At 37.4% G+C, this 15,871-nt stretch overlaps 1 protein-coding gene across 2 annotated transcripts in view; it reads left to right on the top strand.

The window, feature by feature from the left end:
* Tada2a (transcriptional adaptor 2A) overlaps positions 1 to 15,871 on the top strand; it is a 57,414-nt gene that overhangs the window by 23,284 nt on the left and 18,259 nt on the right. For both annotated transcript variants that reach the window (XM_004643001.3, XM_023703183.1), the window contains exons 5-8: positions 4,015 to 4,106; positions 4,804 to 4,961; positions 6,270 to 6,358; positions 7,918 to 7,990. In XM_004643001.3, coding sequence (XP_004643058.1) covers positions 4,015 to 4,106; positions 4,804 to 4,961; positions 6,270 to 6,358; positions 7,918 to 7,990 — 412 coding nt within the window. The remainder of the gene's footprint in view (positions 1 to 4,014; positions 4,107 to 4,803; positions 4,962 to 6,269; positions 6,359 to 7,917; positions 7,991 to 15,871) is intronic.

Below are 15,871 nucleotides of genomic sequence, written 5' to 3'. Positions count from 1 at the left end.
CCCAAATATGTAGTGATAAAAATTAAAAATTGAGAAAAAAAAAATAGAAGCCAGCCAGGCGAGGTGGTATGTCCATTTAATCCTGGCATTTAGGAAGTTTAGGTAAAAGGACCACTTTGAATTCAGTGCCAGCCTGAATTACATTGCAAGACCCTCTTTTCAAAAAACCAAAACAAAGTAGAAGCCACTGGGCCTTTGGCCTTTGTAAGAAAGTCCCAGGTACAACCCGTATTAAGTGAGAATTTAAGTGAAATTCATCAGGGCCAACATTGTAACCAACTATAAATACCAAATGTTTATACTGTATTACATATATTTAATAAATTTCCATATATTCTTCACTAGCTTTTACAGTTATAAACTCATGCTAATTTTTTTTCTTCTAAACCCTCATCCATTTGGATGATTTTGGGGCAACCCCACCAGATGTTACATCATTTAATCTTTTAAATGTTTCATTAAATCTAAGTAATTCCAGTCATTTCCACGTTTTCCCAGGAATCTCATGAAGTATTTTTAAAACCCATTGCTTCTTGCCACTTCTAAAGCAATTACTATTCTGATTTTTATGAGATCAGTTTGTGTATTATAGAACTGCATATAAATGGGATTGTACTGTTTGTATTTATTTCTGGTTTCTTTTGCTCAGAATTTTTGAGATATATTTATATTGCACATATGATAATCATTCATTTTAATTACTAAGTGATAGTCCATTGCCTGAATAGGCAGTTCATGTATTGTCCTTTTTTTCTTTTTTGTGGTAGAATTTGGGAAGCTCTCTACCTATGAGATATATCCCTATCCCTTTTAATACTTCTAAAATTTTGATAAGGAGTTTCTCTAAATTGCCCAAGCTAAAGGGCCAGCCAAATAGCTCAGTGGATTAAAGCTCCTGCAAGCAGGTACAGGGGTTGGGGTTCAATCCCTGGGCCTGCTGTGCTGGCCCCGCCTCCGGGGGCGTGCTGGGATGGGAATTGAGACTGGGCATGGTGGTGTGTGCCTGTAATTCCAGCTCTTGGGAGGCTGTAAATAGGTGGGTCACTATGAGTCTGATCTAGTAGTGAGACCCTGAACACCCTGTAGACCCTACCCTAAAATACAAAAATAATAAATGAAAAATAAAAAAATTGCCCAACCTGGCTTCTAACTTGCGGTCCTCCTGCTGTGGCCTGCAGAGTAGCTGAGATTATAGGTGTATACTACCAACCTAGCTGAGTGTTTAACTTTCAGAGAAATGATCACAAGTTTTCCAAGGGTATTTGCATAATTTTATACTTCCATTGTTCTATGACAATTCTGATTGCTTCACATGCTTGCAAACATTTGGCTTTATTAGTCTCACTCATTTTGACTTTGTCATGGGCATCTTTTTTTTTTTTTTTTTTGGCGGAACCAGGGATTGAACTCAGGCCCTTGCGCTTGCCAGGAAGCTCTTATTCTACGGAGCCATCTCCCCAGCCCCATGGACATCTTTTTTTAAAAAAAACCTTTCCTAGTTTGTTTTCATTGAGATAAACATAAGCTCCATAAATTTCAGTCTACCCAGTGGCTGTCTTTTACATGGCTTCTATTCTTCGTGGGTTGTTTTTCTTATTCCTTTGTCTTTTTATTGATTCTTTTTTTTAAGTTTGTAGAATAATTTATTAATAATTTACTGCAAGGAAGTTCAAACGTAATATAGATGATTCCTGTCTACCATTCATCCTGCTTCCTCAAGTTAGTACATTACAGTATTGTGTACACTTGTCAAAATTAAGAAAAAGAAATTGTGGTTCAAGATCCTGCATTGAATTTAGTCACTGTGTTACCTTAGATTCATCCTGTATGTGATAGTTTCTGAGCATTTTGTTGTTATGCATTACCTTAACAATTTAATGAGTATTTTGTGCAATACTCAGTAATTTGTCTGATGTTTCATCATGATTAGATTTGTGTTGTAAGTATTTAGGAAGACCACGAAGGTAAAGTGCCTTCTCGTGTACTACATCTGAGGTATGTGTTGTCAACACGATTTAACACTGAAGATGTTAAAAGATGACCAGCCCCCAAAAAAGTAAAAGATGCATTGAGTAAAACTATACAGGAAGGGACATGGCACTTTGTGTGTTTCCTATGTGTACTAACCTCTAGGCATCATGTATTGAGCAATTTCAAATTCTTTTTAACTTTGAGTTTTAGAAACTGGGTTGTTAGCAAGGTGTGGTGGCACATGCATGTAATTCCAGCATTCAGGAAGATCATGAATTCAAGGCCAGTCTGGGTTACAGACCACTTTCAAGTTTGGCCTGGATGGACTACAGAGCAAGACCCGGTCTCAAAAAAGCCATATGCCAAACTAAAAAAATCTGCATTGTTTGTCTTAAAGATGTTAAAACAATCTGGATTTTACTGAGCAATCTATTTTTTGTCTTCTTTGTTTCCTGTACATTGGTAATAATGTTCACTGCTATATCCCATTCATTTATTATCATTGTCTATATCTGTTAACTCTTCAGAGATGGCAAAATAGTGATCTTTCAGTTTATGCACTAGAATACTTTATAAGACCTCACTGTGATGGCACATTCTTATAATTCTGACTAATTTGAGGTAGGAAGATCACAAGTTCAAGGCCAGACTGGATAACTTCTTGAGACCCTGTCTCAAAATAAAAATAGAAGCAACTGGGGATATACCTCAGCTCTAGAGTACTTGCCTTGCAAGTAGCAGGCCCTGGGATTCAATCTGCAATATGGAGGAAAAGAAATTTTTAAAAAGACACCTCTGGGCCGGGGAGATTTCTCAGTAGAATAAGTGCTTGCCTGGCAAGCTCAGGGTCCTGAGTTTAATCCCCGGTACCAAGAAAAAAAAAAAAAAAGACACTTCTTATCATTATTTGTGTCATTACCCTGAACAAAAGCAGGCTAAATGTTAATTATTTTGCTCTTCATGTGAATTTTGAAAGTTATTTTTCTGACATTCTCCAGATATTTATTAATATATTTAGAGTTTGTGCAGGATCTCACTACACAGCTTGGACTCGTAGTGATCCTCCTGTTTGCAGCCTCCCCAGCCCTGGGATTACAGGCGTGCGCCACCTCATCTGGACTCTCCACCAGATACTTAAACTATTGGCTGTGTATCACTCTTTTGCAATTATTATCCTATTGATACTCTAAACATTGTCTTTTTTGGCTAGCAAGAGCTTGTGCAAATTGGCTTCTGAATCCTTTTGACACAGCACACATTGCGTAGTCTTTGAGAGCTTCTTAAGCCTCTTAGTGTGACAAAACGTTCAATCTGGCTGTGTTTATTTCCTGACCGAGACGTGGCATCAGCCTGTTATTTAAGCCCATGTTCCTTTCAGTGGGAAGTAGTGTTTAAATTCTAATTGGATACAGTGTCATACATCTGTAGTCACAGCTACTCAGGAGCTTGAGGCAGGAAGATCTTGAGTATGAGGCTAACCTGAGCAACTTAAAAAGACCTTGTCTCAGAAAATACCAAGAAGAGAAAATATTGTGAACTATGCACTAGAAATGCTACTTGGTTGGTCCTCATTTCTAAACCTTTTCACTAAATCACATAAATAACATTTTTTTTTTAAGTTTATGTACTTGTTCATGTGTTATGTAGCAATTATGGGTGATAATATTTATTGGAAACTTTTGTAGCTAATGGTGAACATTGGAATGGGAGAAAACAACTGATAAGAATGTAATTTAGGGGCTGGTGAGATGGTGAGATGGCTGGTGAGATGGTGAGATGGTCTAAAGCACCTACTTAGAACAAGCTTAGCAAAGCACAGGGACCACGGTTCAATCCCCCAGCACCACATGCCAGCCAGCCCCGCCCCCTGGTGGACTGATCTGGCCACACACACACACACACACACACACAAATAAATTTAAAAAAAGAATGTAATTTAGATACTTCTTAACATCAAGAGAATCATTTAACCCTAGTACTATAGTGAAGATTCCTGGGTTCTACTTTTATCTATTTCTTAGAAAAATTTTTTTTTCTCTTTAGACCTCAGACTTTCCTGTTCTTGACCCCAGCTGGACTGCTCAAGAAGAAATGGCACTTTTAGAAGCTGTGATGGACTGTGGCTTTGGAAATTGGTAAGAGCTTGGTGTTAAAAGTGGTCCTGCCTTGAGGCTGGGCTGAACTCAGTGACAGAACACTTGCCTCATATGCTTGAGGTATTGGCTTAAATCAGCTGTATTTAAAAAAAAAAAGAGTAGTACTGCCCTTGTGGGCTCAAGAAACAGCCAGTATTTAAAAGTAAAGGGAGGAACTTCAGGAAGAGGAAAGCTGTGCTGCTATCTTACTGACCCAGCAGGGTTCAGGGGCAAGTTTTCTTTCCCTTTGTGCATTATTTTCTAGGTATGAAATACTTCACAAGAGGATGGGATTTTATGGGGCCGGGGAGATGGCTCAGTAGAATAAGCGCTTCCCTGTCAAGCACAAGGGTCTGAGTTCAAGCCCCAGTTCCGCCAAAAAAAGAAGATGGGATTTTAGTAGTCTGTAAATGAGCTGCTTTTGTGGCAATCCTTCTGCTTTAGCCTCAGTCTCCCTAGTGCTGAGATTATAGGTGTACATCACCATGCCAATCCATATTTTAGAATAGTAAGAATTGGAACATCAGATTACACCAGTATATATTGTGTCATTGCTCAGCTGATACTTCCATGACATCAGTTTGGAGGTAGTAGATTATTAGTATTTTATGGATTTGATTTAAAATATGAAAAGAACAAACCATACTTTTAGTATTATGTGAAGGTATAACTCCCTTCCCTCTTTTTCCCACACTAGGCAGGATGTGGCCAATCAGATGTGTACCAAGACCAAGGAGGAGTGCGAAAAGCACTACATGAAGCATTTCATCAATAACCCTCTGTTTGCTTCTACCCTGCTAAACCTGAAACAAGCAGAGGAGGCAAAGACTGCTGATACAGCCATTCCATTTCACTGTAAGTGCCACCTAGTTTTGGTGAGAGATACTTAGGTCATCCTTGACCTCTGTATCAAGACAGGTACACAGTGATTTGATTAGAATTGGTATGGCAGCTATTGAGAGTCAGGACCATAACGTGGCAAAAAAGAACCCATCACAGGAGTCAGAGTTGCATACTAAACTGAACATCTGAGTACTGTAAGCCGATGTATAGTTCTATCTACTAAGTCCATTAAATTATCATTTAACTGTAATGCTTTTGTAAGAGAATGTGTGAAAAAGGACTGACATGTCCATTGTATTAGGATAAAAGCCATTTTGCAACTCCTTGATTCTACATAGGTATAAATTGCTTAACAGGGTCCAGTATTTGATTCATTATTATTAACTGCCCTAGTGCCAAGCCTAATGAGCAATTTGTAATTTTAATTCATTTGATTATAGCAGAAAGGCAAACATTTTTAAATCTCCTGTGCCTGCAGGACCAGTTGGTCTTTTAATAAAATATAACCAGAAGTGTGATGAATTATAAATGGATATCTTTCTTAAATGACTTCCAGAGCACAATAATGGAGATGTGAATGTTTTGTTTTTCTTTCCTTTCCTCACTCTTCTTAGAAACAGTTTTAAAACTAACTCAGAGGCTGATGATATCTTCTATTTGAGTAACATTTAGGAGGTTAGTACTTTCAAGAACAGCTCAATGGGGGCCAGGGAGATGGCTCAGTGGAGTAAGTGCTTCCCTGGCAAGCACAAGGGCCTGAGTTCAATCCCTGGTTCCACACACACACACACAAAAAAAGAACAACTCAATGAAATAAGCAGAATGGGTGCTTTCCTTTCACACACGAGGAAACTGAGACTAGAAAGATTAAATATTATGTAAGGTCATGGGGACTACTGTATTTTGGAGCTGGGACACCATATGTTGGCTAACTTCCAAATACAGTGTGTTTTTGTTTCTTAGTTGGATGGTAATGTGGAAATTGAGGTTGGTTCTAAGAGGTAAAGGAGCTAAATTCAACACTGTAATAAGTTCTATAATAGTAGAAGAAAAATATCTTGGTTTCCTTTCATTATGGGAAAGCAAAATTCAAAAGGAATTTCACCATATTTTCTAAGTCTGAATTTCCTTTTTGAAGGAAGTAGTGTTTCCATACTAATTTACCATCTTTTTCCCTTTTCTTTTTGTAAAAACCTTTTAAATTTATTCTGTCAGACACTTTTTCTCCAGAATTTTTCAGAATGGACAAAAGGACTGTTTCTGTGTGACTTTTTTTGTGTCAGTATCTTAGTAAATAAGAAAAACTTTTAATTTTTCCAGCTACAGATGACCCTCCCCGACCTACCTTTGACTCCTTGCTTTCTCGGGACATGGCAGGATACATGCCAGCTCGAGCAGATTTCATTGAGGTGGGTAGGAGAAACTTCTTTTTAGCATAAAAGAAAAAGCATTTTTGTTTCTTATGCAGCTTCTGTCTCTTGGCAATGGCTCCATACCACCAAAATAACTTTTATCAAAACATTATTATTTGTAGGACTTTTATGCAGACACATTTTTAAAAATTTAAGTTCTTTCTTTGATTTGTATGCATTTTTTATTTGTGGAACAATGAAATTTCTTCACGCCAAGAATTTATTTCTAAAGTTGCATAGGTGTTGGTATGGAGTCTCTGCAGTCTAGGGCTCATCCCAGGAATAGGGGATTTCAAAGTTGCACTGTATCATGATGTGGCAGACGTGTCCCATTAAGGGCCCGATAATAAATTTCTCATTGTGGTTAACCTTTCCTTTTTTTTTTTTTTAACCATCTTTATTTTATTGGTATTTTTTAGATATACATATGATAACATTCACCATAGGGAATTTGTGTTTGTACCTGGTAATCCCCCTCACCCCCAATTTGCTTTTCTTATACAGGAGCAGCATAGGTAATACATGAACAGATTAATGTGCATGAATGCTAATAAAACATTTTGTACCACAAATGGGTAGTGTTTTTTTTCTTTTCTTTTCTTTTTTTTTTTTTTTTTTTTTTTTTTTTGCGGAACCATGAATTGAATTCAGGCCCTTGTGCTTGCCAGGGAAGCGCTTATTCCACTGAGCCATCTCCCTGGCCCCTTCGGGTAGCGGATTATATAATAACAGTTTGCTAATTCCTACACTTTGCTATAAGTGTATAAATCAGTGTTGAACATATATAAATACTATGTGTTTTTCATCCAGCCTGGAATTAAAAACCATGTAAATGTAGTTACAAGTATCTTGATTTGTCATCTAGTCCACAGCTACCATGCTCCTGAGATAACATAACTCCTCAGATAACTGAGTTAACACCAATTGCAGACATTTTTATAGCCATATATACATCAGCATTTTGTTCATGGCAGTTTGTGGTGTACCAGTACCCTGTACATACCACCTCCACAAGTTATAGTCATTGTATAGATTATTAAAAAAAAAGCTATTCATTGAACTGAATTTAAAAAATGAGTAAATAGATCCTTAAGAAAATAATTTAATGCAGACAGTTTTCATATTTGAAGGTCTAAGCTTTTATTTCCTTGAGAAGTAACCACCTAAAAGTTTTACTTGTTTATTTGTTGAGACAAGGTCTTACCTGTGTAGTTCAGGTTGGCCTTGAACTCAGAGGAATCCTCTTGCCTCAGCATCTAGTGGTGGACTTATAGGAGTGTGCTGCCACACCTGGGAAATGTAGAACTTTTAGAATAGATTTTTTTTTTCATTCTTAAATTCATAACTACTCTAATTTTTGTTTTTATTACTGCCTGAGAGCCTCTCAGATTTTTTTCATGATTTCCTTTTGTACAGTATTCTTGCTTTTCAGCTCATGTAGTATTTTTTTAAAATAAATGTTAGCGCATATTATTTTCTTGTTGCATTTAAAGCAGAACTACTGTGAAGCATTATTTAAAGCTGATGATGTGTTGGGGGGATTTTTTTTTTCCCAGGAATTTGACAATTATGCAGAATGGGACTTGAGAGACATTGATTTTGTTGAAGATGACTCAGACATTTTACATGGTAATATTTTATCAAATGTTCATTAGTTACAAAAATGTCATAATACTGTGTGTTACATGTTGGCAATGTAGGAATGAATAAAACATGTCCCCTGCTCACAGGGAACTCAAAGCCTTATGGTTAAGTTGCGGGACTTACCCATTTGTCTGGATTTGACTACACTGAATAAGATTTGTGATGATAACTGATCATCCAGTAGGAACTGGGAATGTCCCAACCCTTGGACCACAGTGCTCTTTCTTTTGTTTGAGGAAAGTGGTTAAGTGACCTTCACTTGCCTCTTAGAAGAAAGGGAAACGGTTTGAAGATATTGAGATTTCAGTAGTAGCTTCTGATTCGGAATGTTTGCTATAATATGTTAATGTAAATTTCCACCAGAAGTGGAACTTCTGCATGGGCTTTTAGACCACAATTGGGAGATTCTTGTTTCTTAGAACTGTTGGAAGTTACAGCATTTTTTGAATCTTAATCTCAGATAGCTCTTTTGTTATAATTTAAGTGGTGAATGCCACAGAGTATTAGAAATTCATGGTTAAGGCTGGTAGAACTTTTGCTTAGTAGGCATGAATCCCTGAGTTCAGTCTTCAATGTCAAAATTTTTTTTTTTTTTTTTTTTAGTTAAAAGATTAGACTTTTGTTGAATTTCTCCCCCTCATTCACTTTTAATGAACTAGCTGGCCAGATAGCTTAGTGGACTAAAGCGCCTGCTTAGGTAAGATGCAAGGACCTGGGTTTGATCCCCAGCGTGCTGTGCCGGCGCTGCCCCTGGGGGCACATTGAGACTGGGCTTGGTAGTGCACACCTATAATTCCAGCTCTTGGGAAGCTGAGAATAGGAGGATCACTCCAAGTCTGATCTATGTCGTGAGACCCTGTAGACTGTGTACTAAATATATTAAAAAAAGAAAAGAAAAAAAAAGTATAGTCACTTTTAGTGAACTTATGTAAAATAGTCCCATCTTTTCTTTCATTTTTTCAGAATTAACTATGATACAGTAAATCAGTCATACTCCATTGGTATGCTTCTCAAGAAGCATTTTTACTATTTCTTTTAAACCTGTATCAGGCAGGAAAGACAAGTAGAATACTTGCTAGATTATAAATCAATCAGTTGAATTAATCAGTGCTGTACTAATTGGTATTCTCTCTAGAGGGGGAACCTGATTCCTTTTCCACAGCACAACTACCTGGGTATTTGTTATACCAGCCGAGGACAAAGGAACAGTTCTGGGTTTTTTGTTTTGCTTTGTTTTTTAAGAAACAGTTCTTTTAAAAGTTTTACTGTGAGAATTTTTTATCTACACATTTTTTTATGCAAAGTATTTTTTGCAGAATTTCATTCCTGTTTTCTCCCACACAACTTTAAGGAAAGTCAAAGTGACGCAGATTGAACTAAAAGAGGAATGCTTGAAAACAAGCTGCTTTAGCATTCACTAGATCCATTGTATTTGTTCAATCTTGCATGTCAATCTCTTCAACGCTACTGACTCACGCTGTCTCTTCTCACCTCTTGTGCTGTTCCTTTTAAGGTAGTATGTGGAGTGCCATTCAATAGTTCTCTACATACACACTTGCTTTAATTAAAACATCATGTCCTAGCTTTTATCTTTCTTGCCAGAGTATCAGGCTACTACTATAGGCAACAAGGGCAGCTTTGTAAATATTCTTTTAGATGTTGTTAAAAATCAAACATTTGAGTCAAACTTTTCAAAATCTCTGTCAGTAATGGCTCAACTAGGTGAAAGACTTGCTGAATCACTTCTCTAGGATCTAATCCAAGGTTCTCTTGACATTATTAAGAAAACTGTATATAATGGTTAGTATTCATTCTTTGCAGAATCTAGATTTGCCGTTTCATCTGGTGTCTGTTCTTTCTGTAATTTTGTGGGCACTAAAGGAATAATCAGAAAGAAGTAGTTGGTTAATAATGTTTAATTCAATTAACTTTTCAAAACTACAGCCTACTTTACCTGTGTTCTTCCTATAGATTCTCCAATGTGGTAAATTACTAATTCTCATTTAAACCAGAACTGAAGCATCAATTATTAATCCTTATGCATAATTTTAATAAAAACATAAATAATAATCCTTTATGGTCCAGTGGTGAGCTATAAGATACTTAGATGTGTTTTATTTTTTGGTGTCGGGAATTGAACTCATGGACTCATACTTGCCAGGCAGGTACTGCACTACTGAGCTATATCCTTGGCCCTAGATACCTTTTAAACTAACATTTTAGCTTGGTGTGATAGCAAACACCTGTAATCCCAGTGCTCAGAGGCTGGGGCAGAAAGATCACCACAAGTTCAAGGCCAGCCTGGGTTTCATAGTGAGTCCTGGCAAGCCTGAACTGCATAGTGAGATACTGTCTTTTTTTTTTTTAAAAAAAAAAAAAAAAAAAGGGCCGGGGAGATGGCTCAGTGATATAAGCATTTTCCTGGCAAGCACAAGGGTCTGAGTTCAATCTCTGGTTCTGCAAAAAAAAAAAAAAAAAAAAAAAAAAAAGGTTTGGTAGCACTGGAAGACAAAGGTATGTGGTGTTCCAGACATGGCTTTTTTGTGGCCTCAGCTCTTGTACTGATTTTTTGGGCAGCATGGCCCATGACTGGGGAGTGGGATCTATGAGCAGTCTCTTCCAAAAAACTCCATGAAGGGGAATAGGAGTCCAGGGACCTTCAAGAGTAGGAGTTTTTAGGTATGCCTTGCTCAGAAAGGGCCACAGATTCAGTGGAAATCAAGACACTGATTCAACCTCAGGCTTACTTCTGAGTCAGTGTATCTTCTTTAGGCAAGTCCTTGAAGTCTTGTTTGCCACTTCTTTGTGTCCCCTGCCATAAAAAAGGGATGATACTGATTAGTCAGAGTGTGAATGTCTCCAATGAAAGCTAGTACACAATTGAGATGGATGTTATTACCATTCCTGTGTGCCATTAGGCTCAGTATTACTGAACATTAACATTCCTTTCACATTCCCTCACTTATAACTACTGGGAGGGAGCAGACTGGTTGGTTTTTGTATTTGGAAACCATCTAGAATATTGGATGATGCATCTAGCCCTCTTCTTACACGAAGACTTCTGCTTGGATTCATGGTATTTGTATAATAGAATTGGCTTACATGGTTCATTACAGAGGCCTGGGATACAGTAGAAGGATAATTGATTGTATTCCATCCATACAAGAAAGGCTTCAGAATGGGCCCAAAAAGGTTCCTGCAAATGTAGCAGTGGTTTTTGTTTGTTTTTTTTGCGGAGCCAGGGATTGAACTCAGGCCCTTGTGCTTGCCAGGGAAGTGCTTATTCTGCTAAACCATCTTCCCAGCCCCTGTAGCAGTGTTTGAGAGGAGAAAAAAAAGAAATTTCTGGAGTCACTTGATGGCCTCTTCTTTTTTATTTAAATAAACAGCAATCATTGCTTCAGAAATAGAGATGACCTAACTAGGAGCTCTCCTGTCCTCTGGTGTATTATGAGATCTCAGATGCTTAATGTGGTTTCTTTTTGTTCACCTCTGTTTCCCCGTATCCTTGCATTTGTGAAATCGCCCTTAAATTTGTGAACTGTTCTTTACCTGAATTTCTTAGGGTTCTAAAATTTTGGGTGTACCATCATTTTAGTCAGTGTTGTTCCAGGCCAAGGATATATTAATGAATTCCTCCTATTTGCCAAGTCTATATTTTTTACATTTTTTTCCTAAGTGTATTTTCAGCACTTCTCAGAATTACACATTTAATACCATTTACATTCCTTCTATTTGAAAATAATTCAGCAAGGTTTCCCTGCCATTTTTCAAACTATATTTCCTTGGCCTATATGCCCAGCCTTTAGACCCTTGAATAGTTGGTGGGGCAGATGTCCAGTTTGTTCTTTTTGTATTCAGCTTTTGATAATGCCTTTTTTTTCCCCCCTATGTATTTAGTATAGGGTCTACAGGGTCTCACTACACAGATCAGACTCAGTGATCCTCCTGTTTTCAACCTCCCAACCATGGGATTACAAACGCATGCTATCATGCCCAGGCTACCACACCCAGAATTAGTTACCATCTCAGCAAGCCCCAGGGGTGGGGCTGGCATAGCATGCTGGGGGATTGAACCCTGGTCCCTGTGCCTATCTAAACAGGCACTTTAGTCCTCTGAGCTATCTGGCCGGCCCCAGTACCTTTCATTTTGTAGAGAACTAGCTGTTCTTTTCTTTTCTTTTCTTTTCTTTTCTTTTTTTTTTTTTTTTTTTCTTTCTTTCTTTTTTTTTTTGGCAGAGCCAGGGATTGAACTCAGGCCCTTGCTCTTGCCAGGCAAGTACTTATTCTACTGAGCCATCTCCCCAGCCCCTGAACTAGCTGTTTTATCCATAAGACATTTTAGACTTAAATACTATTAATAATAACCAATTCATATAGCTTTTACTGTTTACCAGATGCTATTTTAAGCCCTCTATTTATATGAAGTCATTTAGTCCTCACAAACCCTATGAGTGTTATTACTCCCATTTTACAGATGAGGAAATTAAAGCATAGAAAGAGCAAGTAACTTTCCTGAGATCATATAGCTAGCAAGTACAGATCCATTCCCAGATTCTCTCTGTTCTTAATCCTGTGTAACATTCCCTGTCTTTACATCCTTGAGTTTTTGTTGCTGTTTGTTTTTTCTTTTTGGAGGGTGAGGGGATAAGATTTTTTTGTTATCTTCAGTAGCTTCACCACATTCTTGAGCAGGAAAAAGTATTTTCCCATTTTACATTTAGAGAAATGTGCAAAGAAGTTAAGTAGTTTGCCTAAGACTTCATAATAGCTTGCTGACTTTTCCAGTAGGCTAAATAATCTTCTCTTCTCAAAATGATCTGTGTACATCTTGGCCAAAAGCTTAGGGTGGGAATGACTTCTTAAAAGCTTACCTTTTGGGGAATACCTGACCACAGGTTTGTGCTTGTGCCATTGCAGTAAGGATTTTGATTGGCCTCTCAGCAGTTAAGCTCTCTGAGTTGATTTTCTTGCCAAGCAAGCAGTAAATGCCTTCTGTCAAGAAAACAGAAACATGTTGCCAGCTATTTTGAACAATGTTAGAAATACATTGCAGTGGGAAGGAGCTGCCTCTGTCTTCTGCCCACTTCTTGAAATATTTTAAGGCCAGCCGTTTGGAAACTTTTATCAGTGCCCACTGTAATCTCATAGAGATTACTGTTCCCTCTCAAGGCTGCAAATTCAGAGGCCCTCTATGTGGATCAGGTTACAGCTAGTTTTGGTTTGTTCATGTTTAATGATCTCTGGTTCTGTGTTTGGCAGTTTGTACTGGAGCCCCCAGTTACATTAGTTGCCATGCACCGGTGATTCTCATTCTTGTAGTGTCTGCCTTCTCTTTTCTGTTCTGCCTGCTGTGCTGTGGTCCCTCCTGGTTTATTCATGTAGTTAAGATCTTATAAGTACTGGCTGCTACCTGAGTGTGCTTTATAAAGAAAAGAAGATACAGTAGGGTTTTTTTTTTTTTTTTTTTTTTCAGATCCAGGGATTGAACTCAGGCCCTTGTGCTTACCAGGCAAGCGCTTATTCTACTGAGCCATCTCCCCAGCCCCATACAGTAGTTTTAAATGGGCATTTTTCTCTGGAATAATTCTACTTCTCTTACCATTTGCTCCTATGTGTTTGTTTTTTTCCATTCTCTAGAGTCAGTTACACATATTTTAACTCAACTGAAGTGATCAAGCAGTAGAACCCATTCTCAGCAGTAGGTATTTTTTTTTTTAAAATTTTGGTAACGCAATCTCTTCAATTTATTTTTTCTTTTTAAATAAGTCATTTCCATAAATCTCGGGAAACAATATGATAGTACCTTACAAAAATTAGAGAAATCCTTGATTAAAATTAGTAATAATTTGTACTGAATCTTCAAAACTTTTTTTTATGGTACTGGGTATTGAACCTTGGGCGCTGGATCCCCAGCCCAACACATTTCTATTTGATTTATTAGCTAGATAAAAAAAATCAGGGGCTGGGGAGATAGCTTAATAGAGTAGGTGCTTGTCTGGCTAGTGCAAGGTCCTGAGTTCAATCCCCAGTCCCGCAAAAAAGTAAAATAAAATATATAAAAAGCCCAAAATATGAGTAGTTCTTAAAGTATTTAAGCAATTGTTACTACATTTGTTTCCCTTCCTTCACTGAATTGTTGACTTCCTAATTCTTCTTTACTTAGAAGCATTAAAGTGCACTATAAAAGCTGTACTTGGTTACATTGTATATCAGGGATGCTTCTTCTCCTCCCTGTTCCTTTTGACCTCTTCTGCTACACAGGCGGGTAAAGTGAATCACACCAGTATGTCTAACTAGACTATGACTGTTTTGTAAACAGTGGCAGAATATGGGGTATTCTGTGGTATCAAGACTTTATATGGAACAGCCCCATGATTTCATTCATAGAAAGTTAGCTACTTAAAAATGAACTTGAGGATGCAAATACAGCTGAATAGTAGAGCACTCGCCTAGCGTGTATAAGGACCTGGTACAGCCCCCCACCCCCCAAAAAAATAACAACTAGACTAAAGAAAAAAAAAGTTTGAAAACCATTGCCTTACATCTTTAAAACATCTGACCTGGCAGCAGAATTCTTTTCCATTTGTTGCTAGTTATAAGGAAAAATGAGGCAATGTTGAATCTTTGAACTTATTAGGAACAGTCAACCCATGGTTGTGAAATTTTGAATACTTAAACTTTATAAAATAATCTTTCACTTACCTCCAGAGACTTAGGATATTTATTTTTATCTCAGCGTCACCAGGAAAATGGCCTGGATAAAGTATTTTTGGACATCTCTCAGTGATTGAAGTTACATTTATATGTAGCATATCCTCTGATAGCCCCAGATGTAAGACTTTGGTATTGAACCTTTTAATCTAAGAATAACCTAAGAGCAAGTAGCAGTGAGATACACAGTAATGAATCCATATGGAGTGTCCAAAATTTCCTCATATATAATCTTGCCAGGGCTATTGTAGTGACTATTTAGGAGCTTACATTGCTCAATAACTTGCTTTTATGTAACAAAATGAACTAGTAATTCCTTGTGTGTGTGGAGGGGTACCAAGTATTGTTGAACCCAGTACTTTTACATTGAGCTACAGTCTCAGCCCTTTTTTATTGTGAGATAAGGTAGCAAGGCACTGTGTTAGACTGTCTAGTGCCTCTTCTGTGAACACACTCAGCAAAGAAAACAAAGGAAAAACGCCAAAATGTCAATTTACATAAAGCTTACAAAGAAGTAATTAATAAAGTTCCCCTGGGGCCGGGGTGATGGCTCAGTGGAATAAGCGCTTCCCTGGCAAGGGCAGAGGCCTGAGTTCAATCCCTGGTTCCGCAAAAAAATAAATAAATAAGATAAATAAATAAATACATACATACATACAGTTCCCCTATTTACTCAAATCATTAGATTTTTTCCCCATAATTTTATTGATAAGCAAATAGCAATGAGACAGTTTCAACTCAAATTGGTAGGACAGTTTCAATAATTAACACATTGCATACATTCTTCCTAGTGGTTAACTGCTCTACAAGATGAGGACATGATACCCTATTTACAAACACCACTAGAACAAATCACTCTATTCATTAAAGAATGTAACTATATATCTATCCTAACCACTTTGAATACACAGATACAAAATGGACATTCATCTGTATATCCTTTTTTTTTTAAGTTCTGTTATTTCAGTATTATAGGTGTGTAAACTCAGCAAAATATTCTAAAAGAGTCCAGTAGCCCATAATAGTATTGGGTCTTCCGCTTGACTGGCAGTGTCATAAATTGTTGACCTGAGTCCCCTACAGCTCAACATAACAGCATGGCTTTACTTCTTATATTTCGTTTTTATACTTTTCTGCTGGATGGTTAAGACC

The sequence above is a fragment of the Octodon degus genome, unplaced genomic scaffold (assembly GCF_000260255.1).
Source record: "Octodon degus isolate 3935 unplaced genomic scaffold, OctDeg1.0 scaffold00164, whole genome shotgun sequence".
In the NCBI taxonomy this organism is placed as follows: Eukaryota; Metazoa; Chordata; class Mammalia; order Rodentia; family Octodontidae; genus Octodon; species Octodon degus.
Note: the sequence above shows the minus strand (reverse complement) of the source record. Positions and strands in the feature narration are given on the sequence as shown.